The sequence below is a fragment of the Rhinoraja longicauda genome, chromosome 38, assembly GCF_053455715.1.
Source record: "Rhinoraja longicauda isolate Sanriku21f chromosome 38, sRhiLon1.1, whole genome shotgun sequence".
NCBI classification, from domain to species: Eukaryota; Metazoa; Chordata; class Chondrichthyes; order Rajiformes; family Arhynchobatidae; genus Rhinoraja; species Rhinoraja longicauda.
The window spans coordinates 5,529,627-5,545,054 of record NC_135990.1 but is presented as its reverse complement, the minus strand read 5'-3'; the positions used below and the strand labels follow the sequence as shown (position 1 = coordinate 5,545,054).

Here is a 15,428-nt window from a genome sequence, read left to right as displayed (position 1 = left end):
GGGGAGGGCCAGGACAGAGAGGTCGGTGTGGGACAGAAAGGTCAGTGTGCGACACTTTAACAGTGAAGGAGGCCGAGCACAGTTAGAGAGGTCAGTGTGGGGCAGAGAGGTCAGTGTAGGACAGAGAGGTCAGTGTGGGACAGAGAGGTCAGTGTGGGACAGAGAGGTCAGTGTGGGACAGAGAGGTCAGTGTGGGACAGAGAGGTCAGTGTGGGACAGAGAGGTCAGTGTGGGATAGAGAGGTCAGTGTGGGTCACTTTGACAGTGGGGAAGGGCCAGCACAGAGAGGTCAGTGTGGGAATGGGGAGTTGCTGAAGGAGGACATGCTCCATCGGTTGCCATGGACCAGAGAGGAAGGGAGGCGGTTGCTAGGGGGAAGTGACGTAGGCGGGCGGGCGCCATCTTGCTGGGCTGCCGGCGCGCAGGCGCGGTGGCGCTGCGATGGAGGAGCGGTGGGCTGGCGTCGGCGCCACTTCGCCTCCGGAGACCTTTTAAACCGCAGAAAGGGAGCGCACTCTCAACCCCGCGCCTTCCAGAAACGTAAGATATTGTGAGCGCTGCTACCCGCTTTACCGCCGCGTTGGCCCGAGGAGTAGCGGGAAAGCAGTGGTGCCTGGTAGTTGGATTGGGCCTAGGCTGTCTGACTGATGCGCTTCAAGCAACAGATCAAAGAGTCTGAAGAAAGGGTCTAACTTCACCCATTCCTTCTCTGCGGAGACGCCGCCTGTCCCAGCTGAGTCACTCCAGCATTTTGTGTCCACTTTCAAAGTCTACGGGGGATAATACGTATCTTATCGAAACGTATAAGATTATTAAGGGGTTGGACACATTAGAGGCAGGAAACATGTTCCCAATCATCATCATATCATATATATACAGCCGGAAACAGGCCTTTTCGGTCCTCCAAGTCCGTGCCGCCCAGTGATCCCCGAACATTAACACTATCCTACACCCACTAGGGACAATTTTTACATTTACCCAGCCAATTAACCTACATACCTGTACGTCTTTGGAGTGTGGGAGGGGGCCACAGTTTAAGAATAAGGGGTAGGCCATTTAGAACTGAGATGAGGAAAAACTTTTTCAGTCAGAGAGTTGTGAATCTGTGGAATTCTCTGCCTCAGAAGGCAGTGGAGGCCAATTCTCTGAATGCATTCAAGAGAGAGCTGGATAGAGTTCTTAAGGATAGCGGAGTCAGGGGGTATGGGGAGAAGGCAGGAACGGGGTACTGATTGAGAATGATCAGCCATGATAACATTGAATGGCGGTGCTGGCTCGAAGGGCTGAATGGCCTCCTCCTGCACCTATTGTCTGAGACACAAAAAGCAGGAGTAACTCAAGTCTAAAAGTCTGCGGCTCCATTTGAAGCCTGCCCTTGCACTTGGACGTCGGCCTACTGTTCATTAACTAGCTCCTCTGGAGTGTGCATAGGCATAGTAACTCAGCGGGTCAGGCAGCATCTCCGGAGAGAAAGAATAGCCGGGTGACGACGTTTCTGATCCGAGACCCTTCTTCTGGAGTGCATGTGTGTATTCTCTACACACAGTGAAGCTGGAGGCTATGATGATTGCCTCAGAAGACAGTGGAGACCAGTTCTCTGAATACATTCAAGAGAGAGCTAGATAGTGCTCTTAAGGATAGCGGAGTCAGGGGGTATGGGGAGAAGGTAGGGACGGGGTACTGATTGAGAATGATCAGCCATGATCACATTGAATGGTGGTGCTGACTCGAAGGGCCGAAAGGCCTACTCCTGCACCTATTGTCTATTATTGTGATTCCGTTTAATTTGCCCTTTTTACCCCCTTCCTGGGAGTTATGAGAACTGGTGCTTCCTCCTCTATTGTCAGAGTGAGACCCAACTTAAATTGGAGGATCAGCACATCGTATTTCGCTTGGGCACGGTATAAATGTTGATTTCTCTCTAACATAACGTAACCTATGTTTTCCTTCTTCCTCCAACCCTCCCCCACTCTAGTTCTCGTGACTAATTTCACTGTCCTGATTAATTTTACTGATTGTATGCCTTTGTCACCTTCCCCATAGCTAACAATGAACCAATCTATATTTCCTTGGACATTGTCTGCTTTGATCTGTCTTTTTCACACCTTACCCGTTTGTATCTCTAGTCTCCTGACTCTCAGTCTGAAGAAGGGTCTCGACCCGAAACATCACCCATTCCTTTTCTCCACAGATGCTGCCTGTCCTGCTGAGATACTCCAGCATTTCGTGCCTGTCTTCAATTTATTTTCCAATTACACCCTTTCTTGGGCTGGAGCAGGAATGACGTGATATTTAAATGTCTATTTTGTTCTGATGAAAACCAGTCAATCTTGAATGTCATTTATTTGTCATGTCACATATGTTTCTATCTACTGAGTATATACAGCATCTTTTGTTTTTTATCTACCCTTTTAATCCTCTCTGATTTTATTTTCTGTGGGTGTGATGATGATGATTGATGCTTTAATTTATTCCTTGCAGAACACTTGAATTGTAGGATTATGGCTTAACTATCAACATTTTGTTAAGGAAGGAACTGCAGATGCTGGTTACACCGAAGATAGACACAAAATGTTGGAGAACTCAGTGGGACAGGCAGCATCTCTGGAGGGAAGGAATGGGCGACGTTTCTTCAGACTGAGCTAACGTTATTATAGAATTTTTGACGAATTGACGAATCTTATAGAATTTTTCGAGGATGTAACTAGTAGAGTGGATAAGGGAGAACCAGTGGATGTGTTATATCTGGACTTCCAGAAGGCTTTCGACAAGGTCCCACATAAGAGATTAGTATGCAAACTTAAAGCACACGGTATTGTGGGTTCAGTATTGATGTGGATAGAGAACTGGCTGGCAGACAGGAAGCAAAGAGTAGGAATAAACGGGTCCTTTTCAGAATGGCAGGCAATGACTCGTGGGGTACCGCAAGGCTCAGTGCTGGGACCCCAGCTATTTACAATATATATTAATGATTTGGACGAGGGAATTGAATGCAACATCTCCAAGTTTGCGGATGACACGAAGCTGGGGGGCAGTGTTAGCTGTGAGGAGGCTGCAACGTGACTTGGATAGGTTAGGTGAGTGGGCAAATGCATGGCAGATGCAGTATAATGTGGATAAATGTGAGGTTATCCACTTTGGTGGCAAGAACAGGAAAGCAGACTATTACCTGAATGGTGGCCGATTAGGAGAAGGGGAGATGCAACGAGACCTGGGTGTCATGGTACACCAGTCATTGAAAGTAGGCATGCAGGTGCAGCAGGCAGTGAAGAAAGCGAATGGTATGTTGGCATTCATAGCGAGGGGATTTGAGTATAGGAGCAGGGAGGTTCTGCTGCAGTTGTACAGGGCATTGGTGAGACCACACCTGGAGTATTGCGTACAGTTTTGGTCTCCTAATCTGAGGAAAGACATTCTTGCCATAGAGGGAGTACAGAGAAGGTTCACCAGATTGATTCCTGGGATGGCAGGACTTTCATATGAAGAAAGACTGGATAGACTCGGCTTGTACTCGCTGGAATTTAGAAGATTGTGATTATTCATTAACTTTTAAATAAATATTCTGCTTGCCTCATTTACTTCATCCAGTGTTGCCGATGCGGCCTCCTGTATGATGGCGAGACCAAGCCGTTTTGCTGAATACTTGCGCTCAGTTTGTCAAGCCCAACTGGATTACCCAAATTTTAATTCCCCTTCCCATACTGACCTTCACGTCTTGGGCCTCCTCCATAGCCAGAGTGAGGTCATATGCAAACAGGAGGAACAGCACCTCATATTTTGCTTGGGTGGCCTACAATCCAACATTATTGTAGGACATTGAATTATTCAACTTCAGGTAACCTCCTAAACCCCCCCCATCCCAAGTTCCTCTCGATAGCTTTGTAATTTGCAACTCTAAACTATTTTTCACGCCTTTTGCTTTCATCTCCGGCCTTTGTGCCAGCCCTCTGCGCCAGCCCTCTGCCTATCAAAACAACCCCTTCGAGTCCACCTATTACCTACCATGCATTGTCCTGCCTCTCCTAGCTTTCCTTCCTACAATGTCTGAAGAAGGTTCTCAACCCGAAACGTCACCTATCCATGTTCTCCGGAGATGCTGCCTGGCCTGCTGAGTTACTCCAACACTTTGTGTCATTCTACTTCTGTTGCTTCATAGTATGAATTTGTTACACTTGAACTATATGCTGTAGTAAAAATTCATTCGACAAGTTGGTGATATTTTATGAAAATCAATATTGCAAAAATATTTCATTTGCAGAATTCCAAATATCCAAAGTGAAATCGAGTGAGAAATCATTTAATATCAACTTTGAACTGAAAAGGTATTGTTTTTGACCAATGAAACCAAGTTAACATAAAATCTGTTCAAAAGTATGTTTGAGAATATATTAGGTAAAAGGTAATGCCACAATCTACTTCTGTTTCTTCATGTTTGCCTAAGATAAATTTACAAGCTATGTTGCCAAAACAAAAAACTTAAAAGAAATAGTGGCTTTTGCTACGTTATGTGATTGTCATATCATATCATATCATATATATACAGCCGGAAACAGGCCTTTTCGGCCCACCAAGTCCGTGCCGCCCAGCGATCCCCGTACATTAACACTATCCTACACCCACTAGGGACAATATTTACATTTACCCAGCCAATTAACCTACATTGTCTACTGATGGGACTGCTAAAAGTTGGGATCAAATTGATGGAACATATTTACTGTTGTCTTTTTAACTTTATTTTTTATGTTCCAGAGGATGGCTGTAAATTGGATTGGAAGCCTTGTTTCGATTAACTGTGGAGAAACTCTTGGAATTTATCAGGGTAAAATTTCTGCTGTGGATCAAGCCAGCCAGACGATATCTTTGACACAGCCATTCCGTAATGGGGTGAAATGTTCAGTTCCCGAGTTAACTTTTAGGTAAGTGTTATTGCTTCAGTAAATCTGCAATATGAATTACTTGTGGTTGAACTGTACATACCCAGTTTAACAAAAAAACAGGGAAAGGGGTGTCTTTCACATTTTCACAATGCCTCATAGAGCTTTTAAAATATGGTCACCATTATTACATAGAAAAAAGTAATATGAAAAGTAATATGAAAATGACCAAATGCTGGCATATTCATTAGTTTAGAGATACAGGATGGAAACGGGCTCTTCGGCCCACTGAGTTCATTCACCCATTTGCAGAGGCCAAATAACCTACAAACATGCACGTCTTTGGGATGTGAAGGGGAAACCGAAGCACCCATACGAATCCCACGCGGTTATAAGACCGGAGCCATATCTCTGGTGCTGTGCGGCATCTGCTTTACTAGCTGCGCCACTGTGCCGCTCACAATTTTCTTGGAGTGATATTGTTTGGTAGATGAATATTGACCAGGACATTGGAAATAAATCTTTGCCCTTCATGACAATGCCAAGGGATCATTTGTGACCACATGTAAGGGAAAGGTATACAGTTAATACCTTTTGTATACAGGTATACAAATTCTTTACAGAATTGACCTTCCAGGGAATCTAGGATGGGCACGTCCATAGCTTCTTGAAAATGGCAACGTAAGTAGATAGTAGTTGTCTGGTATGTTTGCATTCAAGTTGGGGCATTGAGTGTAAGAGTCAAAGTTATGTTTTAGGTTTGTAGGACTGGTTAGGCCACATTTGGATTATTTTGTGCAGTTCCGGTCGCTCCATTATAAGAACGAAGTGGAAGCTTCGGAAAGTCGCAGCAGACGTTTACCAGGGTAAGAGGATATGATGTACAAGGAGAAGTTGGACAGACTTGGATTGTTTTCTTTAGCGTGTCGGAGGTGCAGATCAAGAGCAAGCAAGATTATGAGGGACCCCTACCACCCCAGCAATGGGCTGTTCCAGCTGCTACGGTCAGGCAAACGCCTCCGCTGTCATGCGGAGAGGATGAGACGGAGTTTTTTCCCACAGGCCATCTGGACTGTTAACTACTATAACCCCAGGGACTAAATTTTCTTTTCTGTATTAATTTTAATTTATATGCTGTAATTGTAACTTTTTTTTGCACAATCTGCAGGCATTGCCACTTTCATTTCACTGCTCATCGCCTATGTGTATGTGACAAATAAACTTGACTTGACTTGAGCTTGAGAGGTGACCAGATAGAAGTATGTACAATTGAGAAGCATAAATGGGGTAGGCATCCAGAACCTTTTTCCCAGGGTGGAAATGTTAAAGACTAGAGAATCTAGCTTGAAGGTCAGCGGGGATATAAAAAGGTGTGCGGGGCAAGATTTTGTACATAGAGTGTGGAGGATGTCTGGTATGTTTCACGGAGTGGTTGTGGAAACAAATGTACCAGCGATGTTTACGAGACTTTTGGCTCGGTACGCTGATATGCAGGGAATGGAGGGATATGATTTGCGTGCAGACCGAGGAGATTAGTTTAACTTGGCATCATGTTTGGCGCAAACATTGTGGGCCGCCAGGACTGTTCCTATGTTGCACTGCTCTGTTCTATGTTCATTCAAAAGTATGTCTGAAATGAGAAAAAACTGTTTAAAGTCTCAACCAAAGGATGTCGCTTTCAACAGCACTGCTCTAGTTTTTTTATGACTGGAAACTTAATATGGAACCTGTTGGTTGGTAGAACAGACATTTGGTGGTTTTGAAGGACTTGTTCAATTATAGATTTTGTCCTGTTGAATGCAGAAGCGATATACATATGTGCATCTATTAAACTGTGTTATTTCAGTTAGTACACTTACCACAGTTTAAAGATGCAGCATGGAAACCGACCTATTGGTTCGCAGAGTCCACGCTGACTATTGACCAGTCTGAAGAAGGGTCTCGACCTGAAATGTCACCCATTCCTTCTCTCCTGAGATGCTGTCTGACCCGCTGAGTTACTCCATCTTTTTGTGATACCAGCATTTTGTGTCCATCTTCTGATCATTGAACACCTGTTCACACTAGTTCTATGTTCCCCCACTTTCTCATTCACTCTCTGCTCATTAGGGGCAATCTGAAGGCCAATAGCCTACAAATCCACGCGTCTTTGGGATGTGGGTTGAAACCGGAGTACCTTGGGGAAATCCATGTTGTCACAGATTACCATGCAAACTCCACGCAGCACGTGGTCAGGTTCAAACCTGTATCTCTGGTGCTATGAGGAGGCAGCTCTCGACTCCAGGCTCCACCACTATGATTAAGGCTTGATTTGCGGTGTGTTGGAAGACTTTTTTTGGAGATAGGACTCAAGAGCTTTGCATATTTGATGTCTGCCTAGAATTACTTCAGCCCAAATTCCTTCTGGCTTGTTCAGGGAAGTATTTTGATTTCACTTAAAGCAAGTTAGTGCCAGTATTGGAGTTAGCCCCAACTGAACTGTTTCCAGAAACATAAATCTGGCATGTGTCTGTACAGTAGGGAGAAAAATAGTTCAATTTCAAAGTTTTTTTTGTTAACAAGAACCTATTTGTTATTTGTGGTTATTTAGTCAGCATACATCCTCTGTAATTCAATATTTTAAGCATATATTAATTCAAAAGTATGCTATTTTAATAGACATCTCAATTTAATGAGACAAATTTTTAACATCCAAAGATATTTGTTACAATTTATTTCACAAAATGCTGGAGTAACTCAGCAGGTCAGGCAGCATCTCAGGACAGAAGGAATGGGTGACGTTTTGGGTCGAGACCCTTCTTCAGACTGATGTCAGGGGGGCGGGACAAAAGAAGGATTTAGGTGGAGACAGGAAGATAGAGGGAGAACTGGGAAGGGGGAGGGGAAGAGAGGGACAGAGGAACTATCTAAAGTTGGAGAAGTCAATATTCATACCGCTGGGCTGCAAGCTGCCCGAGCGAAATATGAGATGCTGTTCCTCCAATTTCCAGTGGGCCTCACTATGGCACTAGAGGAGGGCCATGAAGAAAGGTCAGACTGGGAGGGGGAGTTGAAGTATTCAGCCACCGGGAGATCAGGTTGGTTAAGGCGGACTGAGCGAAGGTGTTGAGCGACACGATCGTCGAGCCTGCGTTTGGTTTCGCCGATGTAAAGAAGTTGACATCTAGAGCAGCGGATACAATAGATGAGGTTGGAGGAGGTGCAGGTGAACCTCTATCTCACCTGGAAAGACTGTCTGGGTCCTTGGATGGAGTTGAGGGGGTAGGTAAAGGGACAGGTGTTGCATCTCCTGCGGTTGCAGGGGAAAGTGCCCGGGGATGGGGTGGTTTGGGTAGGAAGGGACGAGTGGACCAGAAAGTTACGGAGGGAACGGTCTCTGCGGAACGCAGAGAGGGGAGGGCATGGGAAGATATGGCCAGTGGTGGGGTCCCGTTGCAGGTGACGGAATTGTTGGAGGATGATTTTTTGGATACGCTGGCTGATGGGGTGGAAGGTGAGAACGAGGGGGATTCTGTCTTGTTGCGAGTGGGGGGAGGGGGAGCATGAGCGGAGCTGCGGGATGTCGAAAAGGCCCTAGTGAGAGTCATCTATAATGGAAGAGGGGAAGCCCCGTTTCCTGAAGAATGAGGACATCTCTGATGCTCTAGTATGAAACACCTCATCCCGAGCGCAGATGCGTCGTAGACGGAGGAATTGTTAGTAGGGGATAGACTTTTTGCAGGAGACAGGGTGGGAAGAAGTGTAGTCGAGATAGCTGTGCGAGTCAGTGGGTTTACAGTAGATGTCAGTCACTAGTCTGTCTCCTGTGATGGAGATGGTGAGGTCCAGAAATGGGAGGGAGATGTCGGAGATAGTCCAAGTATATTTAAGAGCAGGATGGAAATTGAAAGTGAAGTGTATGAAGTCAGTGAGTTCTGCATGGGTACAAGAGGTAGCACCAATGCAGTCGTCGATGTAGCGGAGTTAGAGTTCGGGGATGGGGCCAGTGTACGTCCAGAACAGGGATTGTTCGACGTACCCGACAAGGAGGCAGGCATAGCTAGGGCCCATGCGAGTGCCCATAAATACGCCTCTGGTTTGGAGGAAGTGGGAGGAGTCAAAGGAGAAGTTGTTAAGGGTAAGAACCAGCTCTGCTAGGCGGAGGAGAGTGTTAGTAGATGGGGATTGGCTGGTTCTACGGTCGTGGAAGAAATGGAGGGCTTCAAGACCATCCTTGTGGGGGATGGAAGTGTAGAGTGACTGGACATCCATGGTAAAGATGAGGGAGTGGTGGCCTGGAAACCGGAAGTTATCGAGGAGATGGAGAGCATGTGAGGTGTCTTGGACGTAGGTGGGAGGGATTTAACCAGGGGGGATAGGATGGGGTCGAGGTAGGTGGAAATAAGTTCGGTGGGACATGAACAGGCAGAAACAATGGGTCTGCCGGGACAGTTCTGTTTATGGATTTTAGGTAGGAGGTAAAATCGGGACGTGCGGGGCTGAGGAACTATAAGTTTGGAGGCATTGGAGGGCATATTGCCGGAAATGGTGATGTCCGTGATGGTGCTGATGATTAAGGTCTGGTGTTTGTCGGTGGAGTCATGGTCTAAGGATAAGTAGGATGAGGTGTCTGGCCTCGGTCCGGTAGAGGTCAGCACGCCAGACTACCACAGCACCTCCCTTGACAGCGGGTTTGATGACTAAGTCAGGGTTGTTGCAGAGTGAGTGGAGGGCTGTACGTTCAGGAGGGGAGAGGTTAGAGTTGGTCAGGGGAGTGGAGAATTTGAGGCCGTTAATGTCACGCCGGCAGTTGCAGATGAACAGTTCTAGTGAGGGAAGTTGGCCAACCGGGGGGGTCCAAGAGGAGGGGGTCCGCTGGAGACGGGAGAAGGGGTCATCACTGGGGGGGTGAGGACTCCTTCCCAGGGAAAAAGGCTCGGAGGCGGAGGCGGCGGAAGAAGAGCTCCACGTCATGGCGGACGTGGAACTCGTTGATGTGAGGGCGGAGGGGAACAAAGGTAAGGTCTCTGCTGAGGACAGACCGTTCGGTGTCAGAAAGGGGGAGGTCAGGGGGGATGGTGAACACCCGGCAAGTGTGGGGGTTGGGGTCGGATGAAGGCAGGGGGCAGGCGGAGGTGGAGGGGATGTATGGTGAGGGGGTGGTGGGTTAACAGAGTCGAGGGGGGCATGAGGACCGATGTGGGGAGTAGTTAGGGTCGCCTGGCTAGAGGCGGAAGGGGGCGACCCAGTGGAAATCTTGCTGTGGTTTCCTGTAGTAGGGGGTGGGCAGTAGGACCCAGCGGTGCTGTGGGGCTCTGCCTTGTGGGGGCTGTGGCCCAGCACGGTGTCTGTGGGCCGGGTGGCGCTGCAACCTGCTGCTGGGCCTGGGAGCCACGTACAGCGACGGCTGCGACCTGCTGCTGGGCGTTGGAGCGGTGTGGGTCAACACAGTCGCTGGTGGAGGCCTGCGGGGACCTGGAGCCCGGGTAAATGGCGGTCGGCCCGGTCAGCGGATGGCCGGGGAGGACGTCGGCAACAGCGGCGGTGATGAGGCCTTTGACGTCGGCGGCAGCGGCCCCGGGGAGGCGGTGGAGATCGGCGACGGTGGAAGCCTCAGGTAGGCCGAGGAGGTCAGCGGTGGCGGCCCCGGGGAGGCGGTGGTCGGCGGCGGCGGAAGCCTCAGGTGGGCCTAGTGAGCCAGCGGTGGAGGCCCCTGAAATGAGTGTGTGTTGGTGTTGTTGGTGTCTGATGCTGGTTGCCTTTTTGAGGCAGGGTCTCCTGTAAATCTGTCTGAGGTCAGTACCCGTGATGGACTGGATAGTGTTCACCACTTTTTGCAATCATCTTCGTTCCAGGGCATTCAAGTTGCCGATCCAGGCGGTGATACAACCAGACAATATGCTCTCTGTAGGCCTCGTGTCAGTGGTTGGGAAGCTATTGGACAGGATTCTTCCGGATAGGATTTAGTCACGTTTAGAAGAGAATGGACTAATTAGGGACAGTCAGTATGCCTTTATCAATAGGAGGTAATGTCTTAGGAACTTGATCAAGCTTTTTGAGGAGGTAACAAAGAACAACAATTTCAACGATGCTTTATTTGTCACTTGCAACTGCACATTGAAATTCATTTTGCATAATTACAATGCGGATACATTAGTGGATATTGTCAGTGGATGTGGATTTAAAGAGTTTCGAGTCTCCGCCGACCAGCATTCACTCCCTTCCCTAGTTCTATCCAACACTCGGGACATTTTACAGGAGTCAATTAACCTACAAACCTGCACGACTTTGGAATGTGGGAAGAAACCAGAATAGCCAGAGAAAACACACTGACGGGGTGAACGTACAAACTCTGTACAGACAGCACCCACAGCCAAGATTGAACCTGGGTCTCTGGCGCTGTAAGGCATTAACTCTACCGCTGTGCCACCCACAGTGAGCCAATGGCTTTAGTAAGCCATTTGATAAAGTCCCTCTTGGTCGGCTGATCCAGAAGATTAAGATGCGTGGAATCCACAGTGACTTTCATATGATTTCAGAACTGGCTTACTCATTTAAGATAGCGAGTTTCAGTGGCAGGACAATATTCGAGACTGACCAGTATTAATTGCTATTCTATATAGATGACTTGGACATAAATACAAATGGGTTGTTTTGTAAGTTTGCAGATGACACCAAAGATTGATGGACGTGTAGACAGTAAGGAAAGCTGTCAAACTATATTGATCAGCTATGGAAATGGGCAGGGAAATGGCAGATGGTGTTTAATTTAAGCAGGTGTTAGGTGTTGTAGTTTGGGAGGTTGAATGTACAGTTCATAGCAAGGTGCTGAACAGCATTGATGTACAGAGGGGTCTTGGGGTCCAAGTCCATTGCTCCCTAAAAATGGCAATACCAGTAGACAGTGGTAAAGAAAGCATATGGTATGCTAACTTTCACTGGTCATGGCATTGAGTATGAAGTATGAAGTTTGTTTTCTTTGGAGTGTCGGAGGCTGAGGGGAGATATGAAAGAAGTATACAAAATTCTGAGAGGCATAGATAGGGTAGATAGAATCTTTTTTCCCAGGGAGGAAATGTTAAATTCTAGTGGGTCTAGCTTTAAGGTAGGAGGGAAGTTTAAAGGAGATATGCATGCCAATTTTTTTTTTTTAACAGAGAATGGTCGGTCAATGGAACTCGCTGCCAGGGGTGGTGCAATTGGAGGCAGATACAATAAAGAGGCTTAAGAGTCTTTTGAATAAGCAGACAATCAAGGGATAAAGATCGCGTGCAGGCAGAGGAGATTAGCTTAAACTGGCATCGTGTTTGGGAGAGAAGTTGCGGGCCGAAGGGAGCATTCCTGGGCTGTTTCCATGTTCTGTTTCTCAGATTCGGAATGTCTTGGACTGCACGATTAGCTAGGACAATGTCTCTGACAATTGGTGGTTGTGTTTTATTGCAGAGGATGTCTGGTATCATGCTGTCTGCTAATCCCCCGTCAACTGAAAGGTTCTGATCTAAAACTTTTAACCAGTTGTGGAGGGTCTCTTTAAGAGATGGCCCGTTGACTGGAGCCCCTAATGTTCATTGATTATGTTCCTGAAAGTTAATGAATAAATTATTTGGCACCTTAAAAATTGCTGTGTTTACATTGACACAGTCATTAGTATATAGAGTGTTTTAAGAAGAATCTGAATTGGCTTCAGACTCCCAAGTTAAGAATTAAGTTGTGTTTGTCCATGTGCAGGTTTTATTCTTCACGTGTTTTATTTTTTGAAAATATGAAACCAATCTATTGCTTTTGGTGGTTAACTTACTGGCTCAGTTTTCTCAGTGAAAATTATAGTGAACTCCCATGTCTCCAGGGCTCTCACCTGTAAATTAGAACATTATAATTAGTCTTCAGACAATTTTTTTTCCTGTGGTATAAATGATTGTGATGAGCCATAATTTCTTAAATTGATGGTTGTCAGGATATCTTTCAAACATAAGCTGCTGTAGGGTTTTGTGGGTGGCAGAAGCACATTAAATCTGAAGAAGGGTCTCGACCCGAAACGTCACCCATTCCTTCTCTCCCGAGATGCTGCCCGACCTGCTGAGTTACTCCAGCATTTTGTGAATAATTAAATTAAAAACTTCAGGTGCTGGGCCAAACACAGTTTGCAATTTTGTTTCTAAAGTGTTACAAAAACCTTGTTTTAATTTCTTTGAATATGATTAGAGTTTTGATTCTTCCTATTTGGTACAATCATCCAATGTTGGTTTTCATCCTTGGTGTGATGTTATGTCTGAGTTTCATGTTTTTGCCCATTTCACTCCTATATATTTCTACTTCCTTTCCTTCAACAATTTTCTTATTCGTTAACATTAATAGGAAGTCCACTTCAATTCCCATCCCTGGTACTGCATGCTGTATTTTCACTGTGTAAATGTATTTCTTCTGTCCGAAATAGAGTCATGCACACAGAAACACTCCACTCTGTCCACCATCCGTACTCATCCAGAGCAACTCGACCTTATCCAGACACTTAAATTCTGTCTGTGACTCTGCTTCCACCCACCCCACTTTCAGGCAATGTATTCCAGGTACTTGCCATGCTCTTGGTGAGAAATATCCTCCTCCCCTCCCCGAATTTCGTTTCCCTTGCCTAAATCTGTTTTATATCTCGGCAGGGGTTAGTAGTGTTTAGTTATGATGTGTACAGAACAGTGAAGTTCTTTCTTGTCACGACCCAGTCTGTAAGCGCAGTACTCAAGGGATAGCATAAATAAAACAAACCAAAAAAATTCAGTAAGTGAAAAAAAACAATAGTACAAAACAAAAGCCCGAAGTCCTGGATTTGTGAAGACCTGGAGGTCACGGTTTTAGACTCCACCACTTTCCTGATGGCAGGAATGAAATGAAAGCTTGGCCAGGGTGGTGTGGGTCCTTGATGATGCTGGCTGCTGTTTTGAGACAGCACCCCCCATAGATCCCTTCGATGGTGGGAAATAAGGTCAAATGTTTCCTGCTCCTTTTCCTGTCTTAACGTCCTTTACTCTAGGGGAGATGCATCTAACTTCTCCAGAATCACCTCATAACCGAAATGCTCCATTCCAGGTAACATCTGAGTGAATCTCTGCTCTCTCCAGCATTACCACATTTTTCCTATGGTGTGGAGACCAGAACTGCATACAGTACTCGAGCTGAAGTCAGACCAGGGTTTTATAAAGTTGAACCAAACCCTTTCATTATAATCTTAATCTTCCACCTAGTGCCTTGATTAAATCACTTTGTTAATATGGTAGCTTAGTTTATTGTCATGTGTACCGAGGTACAGTGAAAAGCTTTTGTGTGCTAACCAGTAGCCCAATAGAGTAAACTGTCTGTTATTGATAGCCAGACCTGAAGTTACTGTTCATGTGCAAATCTTTTTCTTATTTTCCCAGTGCAATTGATATCAAGGATCTAAAAATATTGGAACTCCCGAATTCGCAGTCGGCTACAGGCCTATCTCAGTCTTCAGTGTTCGCATCTAGCAATTTATCTCACATTGCTTACTCATCTCAGAATGGAGCTGGCAAAGGAGTAAAGAAACCCAATTCTTCAGGAACTGCCCCACAAGCAATTCCACGTCGTGCAGAACTCAAGGTTCAGGATCTGGTCACATCACCACAGCAGTATTCGAAAAGCTATGTGGATCGTCACATGGATTCTGCCCTTACTCCATCCAAAGCATTTCGTCGAAGACATAATTCTTGTGAGTACATGGGGATGGGGCTTTTGTAAGTTGGACAACGTTAAAAGATGTCTAACAGTTAATTTAATCCAAGATGTTTTGGTGTAGCTGGCTTGGATATGCATTATTTTTTGCACGGTGTTCCAATAAATAGCTGAAGGAGTTGGGAACCAGCATAAACTTTTCCTAATCAGTGGAAAATATATAATGGATTTCTACTGAAATTCAGATTACAGGCTGGTTCATATCATGGCACAGTTGGGTTGATATATGTCTAGGAGTAAAATTGAGAGTTTTCTTGAGAGCTCAACAGGTTTGAATGTGTCATTATATATCACATTACTTCATTTTGCAGGTAAAAAGGAAAGCGTTCTTGCATAAGAACCACGTCCAAGCATATTTGGCAAATCAATTCACATCTATATTTGGACTTTTTCTCATTTTCATGTAACAGTTTTAATTGGCTTCCTTTTAATAACCTCACGAGAAACATTTACAAGTGTTCCGATGGAAAGCCGTGACATGTCAGCTCTCAACACAGATGCTGACTAACCTGTTTGGTGGTTTATTGAAGTGTTTTACTTTAGATCCCTCAATAGGGCGGCACGGTGATGCAGCAGTAGAGTTACTGCCTTGCAGTGCCAGAGACCTGGGTTCAATCCCGACTACAGGTGCTTGTCTGTACGGAGTTTGTACGTTCTCCCATGACCTGCGTGGTTTTTCTCCGATATCGTCGGTTTCCTTCCACATTCCTAAGACATACAGGTTTTGTAGGTTAATTGGCTTGGTATAAATGTAAATTGTCCCTAGTGTGTGTAGGATAATGTTAATGTGCAGGGATTGCTGGTCGGTGCAGACTCGGTGGGCCAGAAGGG

The 15,428-nt window shown here is 45.9% G+C and overlaps 1 protein-coding gene across 2 annotated transcripts in view; it reads left to right on the top strand.

Moving 5' to 3' along the window:
• Window positions 1-411: 411 nt before the first annotated feature.
• The window catches only part of edc3 (enhancer of mRNA decapping 3 homolog (S. cerevisiae)), a 92,716-nt gene continuing 77,699 nt past the window's right edge, over window positions 412-15,428 (top strand). The window contains exons 1-4 of one of the 2 annotated variants that reach the window (XM_078430081.1): window positions 412-540; window positions 4,259-4,322; window positions 4,750-4,916; window positions 14,264-14,574. In XM_078430081.1, coding sequence (XP_078286207.1) covers window positions 4,753-4,916; window positions 14,264-14,574 — 475 coding nt within the window. In that variant the 5' untranslated portion in view covers window positions 412-540; window positions 4,259-4,322; window positions 4,750-4,752. The remainder of the gene's footprint in view (window positions 541-4,258; window positions 4,323-4,749; window positions 4,917-14,263; window positions 14,575-15,428) is intronic. The other variant, XM_078430079.1, reaches the window with a different exon arrangement.